Source organism: Oxyura jamaicensis, chromosome 4, assembly GCF_011077185.1.
Source record: "Oxyura jamaicensis isolate SHBP4307 breed ruddy duck chromosome 4, BPBGC_Ojam_1.0, whole genome shotgun sequence".
Taxonomy (NCBI): Eukaryota; Metazoa; Chordata; class Aves; order Anseriformes; family Anatidae; genus Oxyura; species Oxyura jamaicensis.
The window spans coordinates 51521859-51545570 of record NC_048896.1 but is presented as its reverse complement, the minus strand read 5'-3'; the positions used below and the strand labels follow the sequence as shown (position 1 = coordinate 51545570).

General features: G+C 39.1%; 1 protein-coding gene across 2 annotated transcripts in view; it reads left to right on the top strand.

Annotated features, from left to right (window-relative positions):
- MND1 (meiotic nuclear divisions 1) overlaps positions 1-22210 on the top strand; it is a 39737-nt gene extending 17527 nt beyond the window's left edge. For both annotated transcript variants that reach the window (XM_035326327.1, XM_035326328.1), the window contains exons 5-8: positions 2525-2599; positions 4392-4506; positions 20566-20610; positions 21949-22210. In XM_035326327.1, coding sequence (XP_035182218.1) covers positions 2525-2599; positions 4392-4506; positions 20566-20610; positions 21949-22055 — 342 coding nt within the window. In that variant the 3' untranslated portion in view covers positions 22056-22210. The remainder of the gene's footprint in view (positions 1-2524; positions 2600-4391; positions 4507-20565; positions 20611-21948) is intronic.
- The last annotated feature ends 1502 nt before the right edge of the window (positions 22211-23712 follow it).

Genomic DNA, 23712 nt, shown 5'->3' with positions numbered 1-23712 from the left:
CACGAGAGAAGAAAGCAAAAATCTTCAATAAAATTGAATAAAAGTTATCATTGCTTTTAGGCAGAGGAAGATCTTCTAGTCTTGCAGCATGGTAACCTTGCACATTATGTAGGTCAGAATCTAGTCCTGGCAAAGAAATTTCTATACATCTCAGTGCTTATCATTACTGTCTCTTTCGTAATTAAATGTTCTGGAATATGGAGGACAAAGAAAATAATGAGACGCCATACCAAGGAACATGCTTTCAAGCTGGCAATCAGCTTTTATTACTTTATTGCATCTCTCTGAAAAAGTTTTCCTGTGCTTCCATCTTAGAGAATGCAGATATATTTCTAAAAAACCTTACAAATATGAAATCAGAGAAATTAACTTTATGGCTTTCATGTTCCTGAGAGCATTGTCTTTTTCTTTGCATGTGCACTAAATAGACCTAGATAAGGCGTTCGGCATTTCTGCTTCCTCTGTGAGTTTTGTTCCAGACAAATTCTTTGTTCAGAGATGCTGAATGATGTGTGTTTTGCTATTTTTCTTCCTTGAGCTTCATAAAATGCAAACTACACCTAATTGCTTGACCTGTGCTGAACTGTGTACTTCTGCCTAGTAAGACTTAATATGGGGACTAACGTTTAATTTTATATGAATTTTGTGGAAACCCCAGAAAGAGTACTATTTAACTCCCCACCAAAACTAAGATGTTGGTGTACTTCAAGCCACATACTGAAACCCACACCGCCTAGGTGGTTACGTTCAGTGAATGCAGTGAATAAACAGCTGGATATATTTTTTCCCAAATCATAATGCAGTGCCATTCATGTTCTCACACGCATGAACAGATACTTATCCAGAAAGAGGAAGCGGTTTTGAAAAATTGAGGTACAAAAGAAACACACACACAGAACCCTCCCCAAACCAAGCGAACTGCACTTGGACTGGGACCTAATTCATAGAGACTGCCAGTATGGGGTTTCTTTTTACCTTTATGTCTGATACCTAAGACTTGACAGTAAGCTCTGCCTCATATTTTTCATGCTATAATACGTATTTCTGAAAATGTGTACTGAACATGAGTTTAAATAGAAATTGAGCAGTGGCTGTAGCTCCAAACTAGCTCTGCTTGCGTTGTACGAACAGGTGGAATTCTTGCAAGCAAGGTGATTATATGTAGTCCACCCAGAGAGAACCATGCTGCAGAAATACCTTTTCATGTAAAGACTCACATGGTTTGGTATTCCAGTTGCATGAGAATATAAATATGAATAAATCTTCAGGCAAGGGACTGCAGGAAATGTCTGGGAATGCCCTTCCGCTGAGTGTGATCCTCAGTGAGAAAGGGAACATAGAATAAGTGGAGGCCTCATAAGAGTTTTGGAGGAAGGCATTGCCATTGGAATGAGTTTTATTTTTATTTTTTCTTTTAAGAATGAAACATGGGATCTCAGAGCCACCTCCATCTTCCTTGCAATTAATCTGGTATACCAGCTTTCTGCCTGACTGACACTCAGAACATCTCAAAGTTAAGCTGAAGAGTTAGTTCTTACAAAGAATCTGATGTTTTCCTTTCGTGTGTGTGGGGAGGGTTCAAAATAAGGAATTGGTTTCCAAACTATATATTTGCTAGAACTTCTTTTTGCATTCTCCTTCATCTTGTGTGATATTTCAAGAAGCTCTGGCTAATGCTGAGTACTCAGTCCCCGAGGAGCAGCGGGTGAGTCACGCATCCGGCTCAGCTTCCAAAGTGTCCCTGGAAAACTTCCAACTAAACTGGTTGGACGTGGTTCAGATGGGTGGCAGGTTAATTGAGAGAGATCTCTCACTAAGTGATGTGTCCTGGAGTGACAGGACCGTGCGGGAGTGCTGTACCAGCCTGTGAGATGCGGCCTCCTCTGAAAGGTGCCTCTGCCTCACTTGGGAAGGAGGGCAACTCACAAATCTAGCCATACAAAAATGGGCCATGGTTTTACATGCCTTAGAGCTATGGAGACTTCTATTCACCAGTATGCAAAAAGGATTGGGGCAGTGCCAATGGCATAGCAAAGTTGGGGAAGGCTGGTATCAGCAGCTGAGCAGGTGGATTTGCTGCAGCTATTGTCACCCTGTCTAGGGAATAAGGGAGTGGCTATGGGAGAGATTAAAGGGCTGGAAATGGATGAAAAGAAATCATCTAGTCCAAAGCCTCTGTGTCATGGAGGCCTTTGCATAGAGATCCCAGGCTACAGTATGAAACAGGATTTTGGTCCCATGCTGAACATGCAGCACGGAACAAGATTATGTAGTGTGGGAGTAAAAAGCTTGCTTCCTGTAATTGTTTTCTGTGGGTCGGAGCCTCAGACTTATATTTGTGTGGTTTTGTATTTATTTTGACTTTATTTTATTACATGTATTATAAATACATATATATAAATTTATGTACTTGAAGTGTTATGTTCTATTTGTTTAAATATTTTCTCTGTATACACACTTTTATAAATATGCTTAATATATGTCACTGAAATAGGTTCATTTTGTTCTTTGTTTCCTTTATCAGCTTGCTGAAAGCAATCAGAAAAAGGAGGCTCTGCAGAAAAGCATTGAGAAATCAAAAATTGGACGTGAAGATACTGTAAGTTGGTTTGGGGGTGGAGGCGATCCTTTTAGGGAACAGGGATACAAGTATTCCCAGTTTGCAAATAGTATGAGTTGTTGGAAATCCATTAAGATTTTGAAGTACTGAAGTTGAAGAAGGGAGGAAAAAAATCGGATGTTCCTAAATACTAAATTCTTCCTTAGTTGGTCATGTACTACTGAGGAAAATATTGACAACTGGTCCTCCAAGGCTGAGAAAATGTGACTGCTTGAAGTCTGGTAGTTTTCCAGCTTTTTTTTCTTTTTTTTTTTTTTCCAGATTTAAAGATACTGTTAAACTTGAACTATCCACAGTTATGTGCCAGAGTTGCCAATGGCTGCTGAACTGCCGAATCTAGTAGCCGTGAACTTAGGTGTTGGGGATCTTTTTTTTAAAAAAAAATATTTATGATCTAGATTTCTAAATTATTATTCTGAGAAGTCAGTTAAGCTTGGTGCTCTTTGCATGCTGAAGCTTAAAATACACCGTAAAATAATATTTAGGCTTCGCATTTAACATACATATGAAGTAGTATGTTAGAAAAATTTCATATGGTATTCTAAGCTGCTGATTTGTTTTGAGATGCTCAGTGCCAACTCTTTTAAACTGCCGATATATAAATACATAAACAGGGATGAACAGAAGTTTTCATATGGGATGGAATTTTTTAGGAAAGAGCCATATCTTAGAATCCAGAATGTTTTGCAGATAATCAGTGAAACACAGGCAGGTTTCTCATACAGCTGTGCTTGTCAGATTTCCACATGGACTTAGAGGCTTGGGCTTCTCCACCATGCGGCCTGACCTTGTCAAAGGAAGTGATTGGTCCTGGAAATCCTGTTTTGACTGATGCTTCCAACACCTTGGTTCCAGATTAAACATCCGGAAAAAGTCCTGAGAAATCTAGATCACAATGTATGTCAGAGCAGCTGGCCTCCATATCCCCATGTCTGTAAGCTTTGGATTTCCATTCTGCATTTTCAGAATGGGCTGAATCCAGGCAGAATCTTTGCAAATGTGGAAGTTCAAAAATGCTTCAGATTGTCAGGCTGCTGTGGAGATTTTAAACAGTCAGGTTTTTATCCAGTGACAAACTTCTGTTACTTGTCTGTCTGAGGCTGCCTGGTGCCCTGGCATGAGTTCTTTGAATATCCCAGTCTTCAGCCAAGTTCAGAGGTTGACTGTAAGTACAGCCTGAATTCAAAATATGTGCTGAGTTGGCTATGGGAGTGTTCATGCTGAGTCAGGTGTCTGCAGAGATTATTAATCAGTAGAATATTTGAGGTAGATAGAGTATACTCTCCCAGGAAAGACTATCATGTCATAAATATTTGAACTTATTTTTGAGACTACTATTGTTGAACAGTGTGGAATAAACAAGAAGAAAAATACATTACCACAACATTCATACTGGATATTATATATCCATATCCACAATATCGATATCTGGATATTGTATATCCAGATACATGGAAGTGCTGTCTCTATTGACGAGAGCAGTGATCTTTAATGTTCTTTAACCTGAGTTTGTTAAAACATTCTGAGTTCAAAGACTGTAGGAATTTGTTCTTTTGCATATCCTTTTTAACCTTATTGATGCTGAATACAAACTGGAAGAAAGAAAATTGACTGTCACTAAGAGTTGTGTGTGCATAAAATGCTCAGTTGGTTCTTTGATGGAAAGCAGTAGTGAAACAGCTTTTAAATTTATATCTTTTTATTTTTGAAAAATGTTCACTGCAATAATTTTATTCTTTTTTATATCTCCCAACATGTTTTGAATCCTCAGGCAGAACGTGCAACGCTGACAGAGGAACTTGCTGCCCTTCGGCAGAAAAAAGAGCAGCTAAAGGCAGAAATAGACAAATACAGAGAATGTGATCCAGACGTTGTTGAAGAAATGCGTAAGTCAATATTGTTTAAAGTGAACTTTTGTGTGGAAGATGTCTGCACTTTTTTAGCTTAAAAGCTGGTGTGCAGAGATAAGCCAATGAATAGCTGCTTTTTTTTTTTTTTTTTTTTTTTTAATCTGTAAGCAATACAATACAGGTACACTGACCATTTCTTTTTGTGTTCTGTCATACTATTTAGGGTGTTTTTTGTTTTTTTTTTTTTAAATTGGTATTTACTCTGCCAATAACTGAGCTGTTAACAAACAATCCTAAAATCGAAATAATTCTGATACTTATAATTAATGCTAGGACCGTTCTTTCTGGAACCATAATAATTCTGTAACTGAATCTTAATGTGTGAAGGACAAGTATTCACTGGCTCCTGCTTACCTTCAGCCCTATGCTGGCACAATAAGATACCACTCTATTTCCTTTGTCTTTTCCATTTAAAACAAGCATTTCATTAGAGACACTTAATTTGTATTTATTCTTAAGTATGTCTTTACACTATTGACTTAACGTTTGTACTCTGAAATTGTGGGGTTTGGTTGAAGTTTCTAATTCAAATAGAATACAAGGAATAATGGGTGACTGTAATACTTAATACAGAACTGAGCAGTGAAATGTACTTAATATTCTGATCCTTAACATGAAAAATGAAAAGCATGCATGAAATTTTATTGATTTTTCTCTACTTTCATGTTTTATTTATTAGGCTGTTAGGTTGCTACCCAAACACCACTGCATATTCAATTGCTCTAACGCCAAAATGCCATTACAGAGTGATGAGAAACCAGCCCAGGCATTTTTTGGGGAAGATACATGACTGAATCTTTTGCTTTCCTTATTCTTCCTCCTCTGTATTCTTAAAGTCTAGCTTTAGAAACGTGCTGAGAGAAAGCCAGGAACATAAACAGAATTGGCAGCACACCCTTGAATTGGACAGATAGTCTTTCTTCAGAGGGGCTGTGACATTTTTCACCAGCTGCATTATCTTTCCCCAAGGATGTAATGGTATGAAAGGGAATAAGCAAACTTGAGACCTGAGGTTACAGTACTGTAAATCCTTTGCTGTGTGCTCTCCTGAGGAGAAATAACAGACACGTTCCAGCTGTGGAAATGAGTAAGTTTAGACAGATACCAATATCAGAGGATTCGTAGTGCCAGGTATTGAAAGTGCTGAGATATCCTTACAGTAAGTGTTGCACTGAAGGTGTTGAAGAGCCTCTCTTTAGAAGCAGTTGCCATGAGCACATTCCTAAATACTAGGCACAACGGAACAAATCACAGCTTGAATGGCAGGACACAACTGCATTAGCTGGCAACATGAAGACTAATACCTGAAAAGAGAGGAAGAAATGTAATCGTTAATCACTCCAGGCACTTCCTTCTCTTCTTTGAAGTGTGTGTAAGGTCCACATGAGCTTCTGCAATGGAGGGATGAGCATTTAAGGGAGCTCATGATGTGAACCAGGTAGGGCTACCCAGGGGAATGTACAGTAGTGTTCTGAAAATAATTTGTCCCTGACCTTCAATTAAAAAGGTGATGCTTTGTTATATGTTTTATCAGTCATTGTTGCACTGTCTAAATTTGCTAGCAGTGTATAAATGACTAAGTGTTGGTTTGGGGGAATTAATGTCTTTGTCAAAGCTGAATGGAATTTCACAGGATTTAAATAATGTAATAATGGGTGGGGGTGAGACTTCTCTAGTTCTAGAGTGAGAGTAAGTGCAAAGGCAAAAAAAAAAAAGATGCAGGAAGATATACTTTTTAGTGTAAGAAAATGTAAAGAATTTCAGGCAATTGAAGGTATTCATCTAGACATAAAAGATACCACTGTTGTTTCCCCAAACAACCTTATAATCAAAGTTATTTGTTCAGAGATTTGTAAAACATTTTCAAATTGCACCAGTGATGTGTATTTTTCCACTAGGTATACAATTTCAGTAACTTAACCTTGTGATTATTTTCAGCGGGATAAATGAGTGGATTCCTAAATCTAAATTAATTTATTTTCATTTTAAGTCAGAAATCAGAAATGGCTGTTAGGTTACATAATGCACTTTTTTTTTTTTAAGAGTTCAATGTAATATGTTTTGTAATGGGCTGTTGTCATTTTATACGTTTGGGTTTTCTCTTTCCTTCCTTAAATGGCTTTAACCTCTAAATATTTTTTTTCTGATATTTAGTATAAAATTTCACACTTGGAACTTCCCATTCCATATCACAGAGCAGCCTTGATTTTTTTTGTGGTGTTTTAGGGGTGTATCAAATTGTCTTATGATTTCAGTGGCCTTCCAATTTGGTGAATGCTTTATTGTGCCTTCTTAATTGCTCTTTCTCTCAAAAAAAGTATTGCAGAAGCCAGCCTAGTGGTGTGTGTTAGGTTTACGTGCTACAGCAACAAGCCTCATAAAAACGCATGCCAGCACATGTACGTGCACAATAATTCCTAGGTCAAAATGAAATTTGGATGATCTGTAGTAAATATCTGAAGACAATGAAAGCTGAACATATGTCTTGCTTCCTCAGTCTTGGGATGAGAAAGTCATGCTTGACTGTGTAACTAAATACACTAGAATTCACCAGGGAGCAAACTAGAGAACTAAATAATAACTCTATTTTTTGCTGACTTTACCACTTGTCCTTTTAATATAAATAGCAAATGGTTTGTTATATGTTTTACCTTAATTTCCTCGGCTTTTGTATTGGAACGCTAATGCCTTCCCAAGTTTACAGTGTTTGAACACGTTTGTGTTTAAACAACTACAGTAAATGGCAGCAGAAACAAGGTTTAGGGGCTGGCCACTAGAGGAAGCTACATAATAGTCTGGTCTTGCAGATGCATTCGGGTAATTCCATTTCATTGCTGGAAGCTTGTGTTTGAACCTTGGAAATGTTGTTTAAGCCACCTAGTGTGATTTAGGATTGAGTTATATATCTTTCCTCAATATTACAGGCAGTAAAACTGACAACAGTCATCGGAAGTAATAACAGATATTCTAGGATTTTATTTTTCTGTGTTGAACTTGTAATCCTGCTTCAGTTGGCACAAGACTGAGCTGTTCTTTCTTAACCTAGAGGCAGATTTTTGTAGGCTAAGGATGTTCTCATGGGGAAGCAGACATGGAGAAATGTTTCCCTATTCCTCCAGCAGAAGGACTATATGGCAAACATCTATGTATACAGGTCGGATGTGTACAGATGTGATGCTGGTAGATTCCCTAAAGCTGGCAGAGAACGGAGGCATGGAGAATGTAAACTGTCAGTAGTTCATTATTTATCTAAATTTGCATAAGGCTGACAAAGAAAGCTCCATGTAACATCAAGATTAACCTGCTGCACAAGTTTAATTCTTTCTGCCCACCAGAGAGAAGTTAGGGAGCTTAAAAAAAAATAATAATCTGACAATTTTATAGAAAAGTTTGTCTGGCAGCTGAAGTATATAAATTACACTGATTTTGCTTTTAGTTTTCAACCAGTTTACAAGCAGAAACAGACAAACACTTTCGGTATTCACTGCACTATGAAAAACATTTATAGAATTTAAAAATTCTTCTACTTTGATGAAAGGAATGTTAATTTATACTATGTTAAAGCATAGTTGGGTCTAAACAAAACTTAGTTATTTTTTTCACAGTAGCTGTGCATTGCTTGCTTTGTGCTTTTGGGTAGGACAGTAACCTCAGAAACAGTTATGCACCGAGTGAAGTGAGTGTGTCCACTGGGGTATGAGTGCCATTATTTATGTCGCTGGCTTCTAGATGTTGCCTGTCAGCATTCATGTGTTTAGAATGCCCAGTTACTGATAATTTTAATGTCTTAGCTTTTAACTTCAAAAAAGTGTTTGGACAAACTGTATTCTTACAAAGCAGCAAACTACCAAGTACAGCACACGTAATGCATCATTTCTGATGTCAAATTTCTCTCTTTGTTTATTTTTATCTTGTAGCAAGGGGCATCAGTGGATTGAAATGGACTGCATTTGTAACCACAAATATCCACATAGTTATCCTCTTGAATCTCCGAAAGTGTAATCACAGAGGCACCACTATCAGTCCAGTTGAGGTCTAGATTATTTTCTAAAACTAATGCTTATGTGGCTGTGTAAAAATAAATGTTGGGAAAATAGCCAGAGTTTACTGAATACTATAGAAACATCATGCTTTAATTACTTAAAAGTGACTTTTTTTTTCATTGTTGATAGCAAACTTTGTAGATGCTTTGAAAGTTTCTAAATCTGATTTGTTTAGACATGGAAAAAATCAGATTTGTGGGGTGAGTGGTTTAGAGTTTGTTTGTTTTGGATTTTCATTGTTGATACACCCAGGTATTATTTTGTAATTGTTACATTCAGATTGTTTTGAAAACAAGTTATGCATACAGATGTATTTGACATAACAAAAAATTAATATCAAGTACTAGATTCTTTTAGGGGTTTCTTCTTGTTAAAGTCCGTGTTCCCAGAGGGATAACAGTACTGAAGAAAATGAAGAAAAGACTGTCCTGGCTAATGGAGAGGCTTTAAAATTATTTGCATCGGTTTTACTCAAAATTCTCCAAAACACCAGTTATTTACAAAGTGATTTAATGGGCAATTAAGTGGCAAAGTCTTTCTTTTGTTTAGAAAAGGTATCAGAAAGATTATTTAAACTAAAGAGGTTTACCAGTGCTTTCAGTTTATGAATTGTTACTTATATATCTATTTTTATAAATGCAATGATTCACGTAGAAAAGTGAATGTCTCCAAATAATTTTAATCACAGTCCAGATCCCACCAAGGTCAATAGGATCAAGTCTATAGAGAGAGTGTTTTTTCCATCACCTCTAGATCCAATATGTTCAGTTTTCAATTAAGAAGATGTTTTCTAGCTACTGACCCTGAAATATGCACCTGGCATCTGAGAGACAAGCTGTGCTTTTTATGGTTTATGCGTCAATACCATTAACAAAGAGCCTGCAATTAGAAATTAGTCATTCTGTTGAAGTTAGATTAGAGTCTCCACCCACACTTATGTTAGCCTTAGAGGGTTAAATTGAGCTTTATTTGGAGTGAACCATACACTTAAAAGCGTGTAGAAAAATAATAGATTTGAAAGCAGTCCCCCCCTCCCCCCCAATATATATAATTTTTTTATTGCTTAGTCTCAATTTTGGTAGAATTGCATATTCAATGCATTAATCTCCTGAAGATCTGGATGAGGATATTACAGGAAACAGACGATGCCTGCTTTTATACCTATCTGGCAGCTATCTGCTACCAATAAAAACAAACCCTAAAAGACCCCTTTCCCCCTCCTTTCTTTTTCTTTTTCTTCCTTCTCAGAGTACAAGAATGCATATATATATATGTACCAGTAACGTACGAACACATTTACTCCACTAACTGCATCAAGCTAAGATTTTTTTAAATACTTCCCCCACTCCCTATCCTGTTCAGTTGGAAGGCTGAAAAACTAAATTACCCATGACAGAGCAAAACTCTTTACCAAAACTAAAGATACCGTTATTCTTGATTTTCTTCTAAAAATGATAGAAGGACTTCTCTGTAATCATAATTATACACGGTACCAATAAAAATAGACTGCTAAGTAAAGTTAAAAAAGGAACAAGGTACTAATGAGTGGAATTGCAAATGTATATTTAATCATGAATGTTCAAAGCTCCTCGAGCACTCACCTCAAGCAAGAAGGCATTGCAAGTTTCCATGGTACTTCTGCTCCCTTATCTTCCCTTCAACTTTTCTTTATCTCTTGAAAATTAAGGGAGTCTGCAGTTCAGTTATTGAAAGTGTGGTTCCTTTGACAGAGCAACCAGTTGCACAGCAGAATCTGGTTGGGATTGCTGGAGGCTGTAAAGTGTTGCTTTAAGGACCTTCCCTGACAGAGGTAGATTAAAAAGTTCCCATCTTGGCCCTTCATTCCTGCATTGCAGTTGCCAGTGGTAACAGCAAGTCAGTCAGACTTGTCAGCTTGAGTTAGGAACTGATGGTGTATGCGCATACCCTTGTCCTGTGGTAGAGTCTCGCGAGGTCTTTGAAACCTCCCTTTTCCACTAACCAGTCAGCCTGATGAACGCTTATGCCTACTTCTTCAGAAGGCTTTCATACATGTGGTAATTTGTCAGGTGTTTCCCATTACTGTCATTCTCCTGGTAAATGTCCTGAAGAGCAATCCGGGATCCTCTGATCAGCTAGGAGCACATCAGGTAAAAACTTCTAAAGAGCATTTTCCTGAACTCTCAGTGAGTTGAACAGCGTAGAAAATTGGTTTGGGAAGGACTAAATGACAGAGGATCAGGAGTAGGTAAATGAGCAGCTACTGGCACTTAGAAGGAAAGGAGAATATAACAGCCAGGAAGAATTTGGGGCCAACCTGGTCTAGTGGGTGGCATCCCTGCCTATGGTAGGGGGGTTGGATTTAGATAACCCTTAAGGCCCCTTCCAACACAAACCATTCTGTGGTTCTATGAATTACGAGCATGGGACCACCAGGACAGACTGCCGAGGCTTAAGATGCATCTGCACGTATATTTCAAAGGTGCAAAGCTTGAAGTGACCTGTGGGGCTTTTCACTGAATCTGGGAAACTGAAGTGCAGAAGGGACATCTGGCTTTCAGCAAAAGGCCCTAATTCTCCATATTTCAGAGTAACTCTGGATACTCTGCATTTGACCTAAAGTTTGGACTCCAGCTGAGGTTACTCTGCCGTGAAAAAAATGTCCTAGATGTACAGACACAGGCATATTTGTTTTTATATCTCAAACTCATTCTAGCAAGATTATTATTCTTGCAGAGCTTGAACTTTTGCTGACTTGCTTTAAAATGGAGCTGCAGCTTAGCTGGCTAAGCTAAAATAAAACATCCAACCAACCCAAACAAACCCCAAACCAACAACAAACAAACAAAAACACAAAACAAAGCAAAATTTTAAATTGTTTGTGTTTTGTCAGTGGAGTTTTACTTACAGATTCAGAAAAGAGGCATTTGGAAGATCAAACCTTTAGCTAGCATTTGTAACACCCTGCTTAAATAAACTGGCTACTCTGGCAAGTTCCATGCTCTAGAAATTAAATTAGAAAGCTCACAAGGTTTATTTTTGTTCTTTCTGTTTGTTTTCTTTCTTTCGTTGTTTGTATGGGAATGGCAGAAAAAATACGTTGTGTGAGGGGCCGACAGGTGAAGTGTATGGGAATGATTTTAATGTCTGAGCCAGTAAATCTTTATGGCAAAATTTGTTAAGCTGCTTAAGTATGGTAGACACTTGATAAAATTTGTGATGTAGAAAATGGCTGCTTGTGACTACATTTATGATCTTAGTTGATTTAGAAATGGATTGGCAGCAATCCATTTGCCTGTGTTTTAAAGCTGTGAAAACAGCTTCAAATGGAAGTAATCTATAGATCATTCATACGAAACCAAAAAAGCTTTTGTGGAGAGATTATTTTGCTTGTCTCCCAGTGTTTGATGTTCAAGGTTAGTTTTATATGGTACCATTTAATCAGTCTGTTTTGATAAACTTTATGATGATATTCAAAGGAATTATAAATAAATATTTATACCTTTTCAAGTCTTCTATTGGCAAAATGGAGTCAGGAAAGGTATTTTTGACTTTTAACTTGGTGTATTCAGTGCAAAGGCAAATGTAGTCTTCCCTCGCCTTGTTTAAAGGGGAAAAAAAAGTGTTGCCAATCCCCCCTTAGAAAATCTTGCATGTGTTTATGTATGGTACAGTATGTTTCATTATGGAGTTATCTAGATTAGGACTGCATATCTGCAGTGTATGTTGCTCACGTAGGTACCTCATTCAGTGCTATTTAACTGCAGACATTTTGCAAGGCAGGTTGTATCAGTGTAAAATTAATTATACTATTGGTGGTGTATTTGAGAGTATTTGTTTCTTTTTCTTTTCCTCATTCGAGCATTTTGTGAACTAATTTAAGTGGAAAAAAACAGGAAAAAAATAGGAAAAATATGGAAAAGAGAAACAATTTGGGAATACATAGAAGAACACATTTTATCTTTGCTAGTCTAAGAGACCTTTGTAGTACAGGAGAAGTTTTGCTTTGCTGTTTTGCATGACGTTGTTATAAGAAAAGAAAGGCAACACAGTCCTGATGAAACTGCAGTAGTGTGAATCTCAGGCTACTTTGTTATTACACTCAAGGTTTACTCACTAGTAATGCAACATCAGAATCTGAGGTTCATTCAAAGAACTTCTAATAGGGTCTGTTGTGTCTGCTCAGTACTTATATTAATGATCTGGATAATAGAGCAGAAGATATGCTTTTGTTACATTAGCAGATGATGTGAGACCAGGACAGCCTGCGTGGACAGAGGACAACGTGAGCGTGACAAATTCCCAAGATAGTCAGAGAAACTCTGAATAAAATTCAGTAGTGGCCAAGTGCAAGGACATACGTGCATTCAAGGATATTGTGTTACACACAATCTGGAGTGATTGGCTAAGGGGTTGGGCTTGAAAAAGATGTCAGGATTACAGTAGTTTACAGGTTGAGTGTAAGATATTCATATTGTGAAGCAAAATCGCCTTACAATGATACAGGAACACAAGTGTAGCCAGCAACAAGATATATGAAATAATCTTTCAACTCATGTTGGCATTAGTGAGACTTCAGCTGGAACACTGTGTTCAGTTTTGGATATCTGGATTTTAAAATGTATGACTAATGGGAGAGAATTTAGTACAGCAAAAAGACTGGAGGTCTAGCAACCACATTATAGGGGAAAAGATTAAAAAAATAGGGCTTGAAAGAAGCTATATATTTCTGCTTCAGAAAAGGAAATGAATAGCCCGTTGCTCAGGTTCATGGAGAACTGAGCAATAAGTAATTAGCTTTAAATGGCAGGAAAAAGAAGGATGAAAAACTATTCTAATAGTAGCAATGATCAAGCACAGAACTAGGTTGCCTGAGGAGGTCATAAAAGCTCTAACACTGGAAGACTTCAAAACAGGCTACAAACAGCTCAGAAATGACATAGGTAAGGCTGGACACGTGTAAAGTCGTGTGTGCAAAGAGTAGAGGCCCTCCTGAGACACCTTGCAGACATTCCTCTACAACTCTTGTGGCACAGGAGGTGTGCGGCAGTGACAAAAAGCCAAGTGCTCTGGGATGGGTCTTTGTGTGAAACACAGTTCAGCAGCACAGCTCAATTAGTACGTGAAGAGAGAAAAAAGAGCCCTGAATCAGAGGGCTGGTGTGCTTGTTTCCCTTGTCTAAGAACAGTACTTCTGCTCTGTTAATTGGATAAAAATAGATGCATTTTACTTATGCAACTAGGATTTCAGCATGGGCTTTCAGGTAGTGTACTTGAAAGGTAAGTGGGCTTTTTCTGTGGGTATGTGAATACAGTAAACTTCAGCACGGGAACATCTATTTCGCACAGAGGAATCTTTTGGTAGCGATTCTGACAAATTCTGTTGGACATTTTTCAAAGAGACACTGTGTACTTACTGATGAAATTTGACAGTGTGACCTTTTCACATAGGACAGAGGGAGCTCTTGCTGATGAGCCTTGACACTTTTTTCCAACAAAGGTTGCAGACCCTTTAAAAGCATATTCTCATACATGTGGATCAGCATATTGGTAGCTTTACTATGCACTTGTGCGTCTCACTGTATAATTGAGCAGTGCTATCTTACGCATGTGCTCCGATTTATTTTCATTTTATATATATATATGTACATACAGCTGTTGAAACAGAAATGTTAATTCATGTGTTAAAATTCCTTGCTTTTCCATCATAGGTGGCTTTTTGTGTTGTGTTCCATGCTTTTATAAGTAATTATAGATCCATAGGTAGGAATCATTATAATCGACACTTGTTTTCCTGTAGTTCTGATTTTTTTTCCAGAGTCGAAATGTAAAAAAGAGATACTCCTCAATATTATTTAGTAATACGTCAGTATAAATAGTTCTATTGAATTTGTGATGTTGTTTAAATGAGAAGTTGTATCTTTTCATTGACTTGAATTCAGTTGTTATGAATTCTGAAGCCTTGTGATTTGTTGCTTAATATCATGGGGATAAGTGTTACGTGGCATGCTGAAGTATGGGGGAAGAATGATGTGTTATTTTGGATTCAAAGAAGCTGACAAAATTCTGATGTGCTCTCGTTCTTCTAAAGAACAGCGCTTTATTCTCCTTATAGGTGGAAACTCCTTTGGGAAGCACGGGGGAAGGTGAAAATTGCATATAGCATTAAACAAGGATCTCCACCTAACGCTTGGTTACAAAACGTTCTTCTAAAACCACCCTCGCTGTGTTTTGAGTTACCCTATTGACACTGTTGCGAGCTACTTCCTCTCAAGGATGCTTAACTTCAGGTGTTTAAAGAAGCCACTTGACCGCATCATTGTGTGATCAGAGGCTCTGGTGTTGGTTTGTGGATGGATGCGTCAGTACGAGTTGCTAGGTGATTAGCTTTTGTACTCGGTGGATGACAGGTGCGTAATTCTTTACTCAGGGGTGGCAAGGCACTGGAACAGGTTGCCCATAGTCATGGGGGTGTTTGAGGCCAGGCCGGATGGGGCTTTGGGCAGCCTGGTTTAGTGGGACATGACATGTCAACCCCATGGCAGGGGGTTGGCACTCCATCATCTTTAAGGTAACTTCCAACCCAAGCAATTCGATGTTTCTGTGAATTTCTACACTCACATTCTACCCTGGGCTTTAGAGATGGGATCTTTATTTGCATGATAAATTTTCTTTTATGGGAAAGGTTTTTGCAATTGTGCATCATGGGATGTTAAAAAATGCTTCTTCAAGGGGTAGAGAAACATAAATCTGTTCCAGTGTGATAACAAGGTAAACAATGTTTCTGGAAAGTGAGGGTGACCTGAGAGCATGAGAATGAGTAGCTGTAGACTGCGATGAATAATCAGTCATTGGAGATTCATGGTCATAGACTTCTCTTCTGGTTGTTGCAGTTCTTCATATTTAAATTTGGTGTGAGTGGATGCAGAGTTATTACTGGAATTCAAATCCCCATAATGCAACTTATTTGCCCTGACCAGTTTCATGAGAGAGACTGGCAATCTTTGGACTAATAATCCTCACTGGCCTGTGTGAGCAGTTGCAGCTGTTCTCTGCATTTCATACACAAGAATTGCCATTCACACTGTGAAATTGCTCCCTCAGCCACATGCAAAATACAACCTCAGACTTCAGCATGCATCTGCTTAACAGTCCCACAGGTTGATGGGTGGGGTTGATGGGTGGCTGTCTCCTTGAAAGGGTGTTAGCTCTCTGCAGTCAAGCATCTTCCAGGTGGGAAATCCACACAATTCTCTTGTGGCATTAGTTTGAGTAGGTCAAACTGACACCAACTTGTGCTAGTTTTATAAATATAGATAGCTTTTGTTTTTCTGTAGACATTGAGGTTCCTGGCTGGTCCTGGAAATTTTGTTTACGCATAAAAGCATTGCTTTCAATAAGCTTTAACGTTATCTTGAACATGTCAGAGTAGAAGCGAGGAAGAAGAGAAAAGAAAACTATAGCTCTTTCTTCTCTTCCAGGTCTATAGGTGGTTGTGAGCTAGATGGGGCTGTGTTGAGAGCTTTTTCTCTATAGCTTTTGGAGCTTGAATATGTTACCTTTACAGTCTGATTTTTGAATACTCTTCAGTGACCGCTTCCATAGCGTTACTTTAGTGATAGATGCAAGACGTAAAAGAGCTTTTGGGAAGAACCTGAAAGTAGGTTTGGAAATATTTATAATGTGGTTGTTATTGCAGTTGTGTTTCAGCCACGGAAGTATCCCGTCTGATAGAAGGAGTAACCTAGTCTCCTGGAGCATATTGTGTAGACAAGGCATGTAGTGGATTTCCCCGCCTGTGGGAATATTTGGGGTTTTTTAAAAACCTCAAGTGGTCATTTCACTTTGGAACACAAGTAGGACCTTCAATTCCCACCACCATCCCCTCCAGGGAAAAAGCGGGTGAATCTGGGGGCAGGAGCAGGGGCAAGAGGAAAGAGGAGGCTGTGGTTCCGCAGTATGCAGAGAGCGGCTTCCAGAGCTGAATCAAAACCAGCATGGCCTGACCACGCTGCTTCTGAGCCAGCACATGCTGCCAGCTGAGATTTGTTTAGACATTGCTGCACTAATGTTTTGTGCCGCTGGACGTCACTCCAGGTTGGGTGCTGTCCTTTTGCCTCAGGAGGCTTTTTGCTGCACCTCCTGCCACTGTTCCACGTGTACTTTCTTTGGGGCACTCTTCTGGTCTGCTCCTTTATCCCTGTGGTCACCATCTGATTGTCACTCGCCTGCATTAAAGAGTGTGTTTCCAGCCCTCCTCCTCTCTCTTTAAACATTCAGGCCTCCCTTTCTCTATCGTTGCTTTCCTTTAAGGGGATTCAGAGGCTTGTCCCTGTGGTAAGGAAACTGCTTAGGAAAATGGTTCATTTCCCAGAATGTGGGCCTACTGAATTCCCTGCAGGTTTCCAGAGACACGTGGGGTTGAGGAAAGAAGAGAATTCTAGAAGGACTGGTTAGTACTAACACTTTGACCCATAGCCTTTCACTATTTTAGGCATATTTCCAGGTGTCTTGCTAACATAACAGTCTAGTGTTGCAAGAATCATAGAGTCATTGAATCATTTAGGTTAAAAAGCCATGCCGGCTGTGCTCCGCCTTGGTCCTGCACTGCTGTATGTGCAGTAGTTGCTTTTGTTCAGTTCAGGAGAGAGAATCTAAGAGAGAGTCTATTTACCTGCTTAGAAAATGCCGAGAGTGCCTGAAACTGGTCAGCCCAGGACACAGGTGTGTGCCTCAGCCAAGCGAACACCTTGTGTCCTGCAGGCAAGTCGATTGATGAGTTGTCCAGGAACCTAAGTAAATACATACTTCACCCCGCTGTGTGGGAGGCCGATGGCTGTACGATCCCGTGGAGCCAGAGAATAGGCAGTCCGAAGCAGCACGGCTTTGACTTGCATCAGCATGTGAGGTAGGTGGGGGGGATGTCTGTTCTGCTCCTCCTCTGTTCCCTCACTCTTCGTGCACACACGTACAGATGATGCAACCACTGAAAGTCCTAACAGGCAGCTACAGGAGGTTTCCATAAAGCAGTCCAGGTGCAGATTGCTTCGTGCCTCTCAGTTCTTGTGATGGAGTCTGGGCCTCTGGAATATGCTGGCGGTAATGCAGATGCAGCTGGTGTCTTCGGGTGACGCAGGTCCGTGACTGCCAGTAGCTGTTCCTCCTCTCTCTTTCAGGCAGACGAGGTTCTGCAGTGGAATCACAGGCAGGAATTGAACCACGTCCCAAGGCATTTTAGTCTTGACTTCAAAAAGCTAAATGCTCACCCAGCCCATAGCTATGGTGAATGGTATGATTTCTGGAGATGGATGAGATGTGTTTTCCTCCACCCCAAATTGAAAATACAAATGTAAAGGGAAAGTGAAGGAATCAGTGGTTAAGCAGACTGCAGCTCCATCCTGCAGCAGTGGCAGCACCAGTCTCGCTTGAGGACAAGAGGCGGTGCAAGCTGTCTTGTTTGTATCAGCGTGGTCAGGCTGGACATGAGGAACACGTGGCTGCCTTGCAGCTTGCCAAAATAGCTGGCGTTGCTGCTGATACAATACGGCTCTTGGCTTAAGCAACTTCAGGCATGGCAGAATAAGCCCACATCTGCCTTTGTGTGATGTTTTTGCATGCCAGCTAGTGTAAATGGGAAATCACAAGCAACGAGAATTGCCCCAGCCTCTAGCGGATGCATTTTCTGGAGATGTCTTATGCTTGAGGAAACAAGTGGCTCTTTTTTCCCCAGCCCTGAGCTCGCTGTCAGTAATGTGGGGGATGTGTGTTGCCAGCTTCCAGAGGACTGGGGCAGCCTTTTCTTTGATATTCAGCCAGATTGTTTGAATGTCACCTTCCTCATCCTGAACTTCTGCCTCCACTTGTCATCTTTCCACACTTGCAGCGTGACACTTTGCTGTCAGTCTGTGATCAGCCCCAGGTGGTGCATAGCAAGAATGATGTGGTTAAAATCTTTCACCATTTTGTTTGTATACTTTCACTCTCTGCTTTCTTTTGTTGTTGCTTTTGTTATTTCCTGCTATTTTAGTCATTGAAGGTGCTGCCCACTGTGGGCTTCCCTGCATAGCTTCCTGCCCTTGCTACCATGGTGTTATTGCTAGCCACAGCTCTGTTACAGGCAGCCACCCCCATTCTAGCCACACTGTTGCCCAACCTGCATCTGCTGGTCACCTCAGCCTTTTTTGTCAGAGGTAAAAGTCACATTTTAAACACAATTGTATCTGTGTATTTTAACGTGCACAAGCAGTGTTTGAAGGGTGGCGAAGCACCATGCTGCTGCTATTTTTTCAAACCCGCTGTACCAGTACAGCCGCTGTGCTTTATGCACAGGGTCATGTGCTGAAAGCTGCAGGAGCTTAGAGCTGCTGTGTGATGCAGAAGCACAGGAATCGACTGCTTAGCTGCTTCCAGCAAAGCGGAGCTTTCTGCTGAGCCCTAGCAGGTACCGTGGAGGTGGTCGCCCCATTCCGACCTTAGATGCTGTTACCTTGCAGCTCTGGATCCAGGGAGTTTGATACCATCCTAGTTTTTGCCACTCAAACTTTAACTTGGAGTCAAATACAACTTTACGGTTGTGCTCTAGCATTTAAAAAAAAAAAAAAAAAAAGCTGAGTTAAGTATCATTGCTAACGCCTTTAGAGTCTTGACCAGCAAAAGCCCTTACTCTGCAAACTTGCTCTGTGTACCATCAGGTAAGGTACAGTTCAGAATGTCCTTGGCTGCCAGTGTGATGTCAGTGTTGCCATTCATGGAACTGAAAAAGTGGAGGTGGCAACAAGAAGTCAGCAAAGAAAATAAGGAGTATATCTGTTCAGCAAGGAATAACTTGAATTTCTGATGTATGCAAATGATCGAAAATGCCATCTTCCCACCCACCCCCTTTTCTGCCCATCTTTCTTACTTTTTCTTTATGGTATGTCCAAGCTTTCTAATTATATACCATCCTCAGAAGCTGCGGTTATTGAAACTGTATTTTACTGTCATTTAAACATTTTCCACATCGCTTACTGAGGTATACCGAAGGGTAGAATAATGAGTGCTTACTTTCTTGCGTGCTAACAGATGATTTTTCAAGATAATTTAACTTTGCCTGAAGTATAATCTTTATAACAATGGATACCTGATCATATATTCACTTCTCAGTACCCCTGGAGACAAATTTAATGCTGACCATTCAAATGAATATTATCATGCAAGTACTGACAAGACTGACTGGGAATAACTGAGTTATGTGTAGGCGTGAGAACCATAATGATTGTGATAAATTCCCACGTTACAAACCAACCTGTTGATTTGATTCAGTACTTATTTTTAATGGGAGCAAGCTGATCTAAGAGGATTTTTTTCTTAATACAGTTTTGCCTCATGGAAGCTATATAAAAGCCATTTGTAGTAATGGCAATTTACTATTAGGTATTTAAATCTGGAATTGTGGTAAGCGAGGGAAGCCAAGGCTAATGACCAGGAGCATTATTTTACCTTAATTTCATCGAGGGGTTCTCAAAGCTCAGGGGACTTTCCAAAGCTATGTGATATGTTTGCAGATTCCTGTGACAGACCGTTACCCTTGTCAGTTTCCTTATCTGTATAGAGTTGTACATACCTATCTGACAGATAGTTTACATGCAGAGAGGATTATAAAATATTTTCAGTCTCATTTGCCTCTAGTTCCTTCAGGCCATGTATCTAGTTCCAATCTGGATACAGACAATTAAGTCCCCAGGCAAACCAAACTAGGATTATTTTATTTTAAAACACTTAAAAAACTCACAATTGTTCATATAGCGTCTTTTATGCTCCTTTGCTTCTGATTTTCTTTAATTTAGCTTCATGCTCGATGGAACCTTAAAACTGTAAAACAGAAAAAGGGGTTGGAAGCAACAGAATAATTTCCTTATATTCTGTGGTTCCCTAGAAATGGCATCAATAAAAATGTAATCTCCTTATCTTGAAACTTCACCCTGATTTATGCTTTTTTTGCTTTTTTTTTTCTCTTTTGTTTTCTTCTATTTCAGGCCAAACAAACAAAATAGCCAAGGAGGCAGCCAACAGATGGACTGGTGTGTATGCATTTATCTTACCTAGCACAGCTTCATGCTAGAGCAATTTGAGTAAAAGACCTACTTGATGTTAAGAATTTTCAATTTTATTAGGACTTGATGCAAGATAGCTCTCACTTTTAAAAAACATAGAGAAATATATTTTGTGTATAAATCATGATTCAAAAAAGAATAAATTTTCTAAGTTTAATTACTGGATATGCTTAATGTTATTTAAGAGATCTGTTCTTCTGGTGCTGTCTTGCACACCATGTTAAAATTCACAGCTCATTTTTTTTGGTTGAGTTAAAAATCTCTTAAGATGAGGAAAACTTTAATAGAATTAGACCAGAAATGGCAGTGTTTAGTTCGGCAATGTCATAATTCAAGGTATCCAAAAAGTTTAATTCTTCTTCTCTGAATTCTTGTCTGTTTCTGAAGAGTAGAATGCTTTGTGGAACCTTATTGCTTCTACCATATGATGGATGCTAATATAAAGCAGGGATTTCTTAACCTAATTCATCAGCTTTGATGTGCCGGAGAAATGCTGCACAGTTCTGTAGAAATTTACTGCGGTAACATTTGTATGGTAGTTTAACTCAATTTTCTGCTGTTGCTTAGCTTAGCTATGTTGCTTCATATTTCCATTTTGCAGAGCAAGCAATATGTACATCTGTACTTTTGATTATTTGGAATATAGTTTGTAATTTTTTTGTTTAGAATTCATCTACTACTGCTGGACTGCTCGCTATTATCTGTTATGCCAAGTGCAGCAGTCTATAGTAGTCATAGTCTTCTGACTATTACTATTTTCTATCTTCATTTTCATTGGGTTGTTTACTGCTTATGAAGAAACAAAGTTATGTATTTTGAAAATAACTTCTGGGGGTACAGTTGTCAGGGCTTTCTATTGTTGATGACAGGCTGTTGTTACCAAGATGTTTAGAGAAGTGAGGGAACTATGCCTCAGCCTGCTGAAGGTACTTTGCTGTTTAATTGCAGAATTAGGTTAGATGTTGTGTGTGTGTATATATATTTATCATATATATATATATTGTTAAGAGACCATTTTAAAACCAAATGTCTGATGCTTAAAGGAAAAAAAAGAGCATTTCCATGTTGTGCAAACACAGAGAATACTTACTATGTTAAATGAATACTGCATTTTATGCTTCTTAGCAAACAGTTTCAAGCACAGGCAGGACTAGGAAGGACCTTATTCATATACTTGAACCTTATTCATATACTTGAACCTTTTTCATATATGTAGAGCTGGTGCAAATGGATTTGGTGTATGCAAGACCACAAGTCACACTTTCTTAAACATTCAAAACTGTATGTTTTCCGTCCTGTTTACAGATAACATCTTTGCAATAAAGTCCTGGGCCAAGCGTAAATTTGGATTTGAAGAGAGCAGAATTGATAAAAGTTTTGGAATTCCAGAAGATTTTGATTACATCGATTAGTTGTTTGGCAGTCAATGGCTGACACAGTTGTACATAGTTTGTTAAATATTACTCAGCTGGCATTTAAATGTGTGCTTGAATCCTTGCCAAAATGACTTTAATTTTGCAGTTTAATTTGCAGTTTTTGTTAAAGTTAATAAAATTCTAAAAATGTTTGTTGCATTTCATTTTTCTGCTCTTGTTCTCTGGGAAATAAATCACTTGGTTACTCATGTGAGACAGACTTAGAATGGAGAGAGGTTATTGGGGATCATTATGACAAAGTCCTGAGACTGTTTTTTTCTGCTTGCTGGAGAGCTATAAGTACTCAGAGCTAGAAGATTGAGAGATTTATGTTTAAACAGGATGAAATGGAATGGTAAACACTGGGCAATGTGGAATAGAGTGAATTTTTCCTCATCTAGAAAATGAAATACAAGAGAGGCATAACCCATCAATGGCAAGCACCGAGACAGTAGCAATGTGAATTGAAAGGATGAGGTTTGATTTCAAGTTGTTCTTTATTGTGTTGCTAGAGCTGTTTGGGAGTTTAACGACAAACTTCGTTTGTTGCTGGAAAAGACTAGTTCATCAGAGTTAAGTCTTCTCCTGTAAATGTGCTGGATTAGACAACAGTCACGCTGAGAAAGCTTCTCTGGTCAAGATCTTTACCGAGTAGAAGAGGAAGGTAAGAGAATCAGTGCATCCGTTCACACCACAGTGCAACAAGATTTTGGATGTTAAACTGGGATGTAAGAGACCAATTCAATTTGCTGTTCAAAACTGAGCACAGTAGGGCTATTTGGGTTTACCTGCTTTTTTCAATTTTAAACTAAAAAAGCGGACCACCAAAATAATACCAAGTTTCAGATTGTCTCGTTTTTGTGTGGTGAACTTTCACAAGTCCTTCAGTTCATATTCGCTTCTGGTTTCTAGCTCTCATCGGTGCATGGCTACAAAAAGAAGGTTTGAGAGTACAGACTGGGCTCATACCTCCTGAAGCTATGGATTGTGAGACCACATTTCTGCTGTGCAACTCCAGAGGATATAAGCTACACCTTTCAGAAGGCAGGTATGCCTGCTGCAAGGTAGATGCATGTACCACTAGAAAGCGTCTGCCTTTTATGTAACCACTGATGAGAGTATTGCTGAAAAGGTGACATTTAGCAAGAAAGATGCTCAGAAGCTTGTCTCCTGTGAGTTAAAGAGCTTCCATTTCCATGAATGTTTAAATCCAAAGATTTCAGGTGTGTCCCTGGCTATTGTCATCCCACTTCTATAAAGTTATTGGGAAGACACCGAGTGGAAAATTTTTCTCATATAGAGGTAGCGTGGTAAGGTATCTGTTGCCTAAGGAAAATGTGTGTGATGCCTGGCACATAGCAAAATGTCACTGTGCTTACAACACTGTTGTAGTGGAGACATTTCCTTCTCTGCATTTGGAAGGATTTTATTACAAATGTATCAATGTGTGCACACCTGCCTTTGAGAGCATGGATCTGCCACACACAAGGTGGTGATGACCCAAAAAGCTTACTTGTGTTAGGGAATGCTGAGCACATGAACTCTTTGATGGTGCTTACCTTATAGAATCGCTCCTACGTGGATGAGCTTCTGTTCACCAAGGAGTCTCAAGTAACTTACGGTCTGGAGCTGCTGGTGCATGTTCCTATGTTCT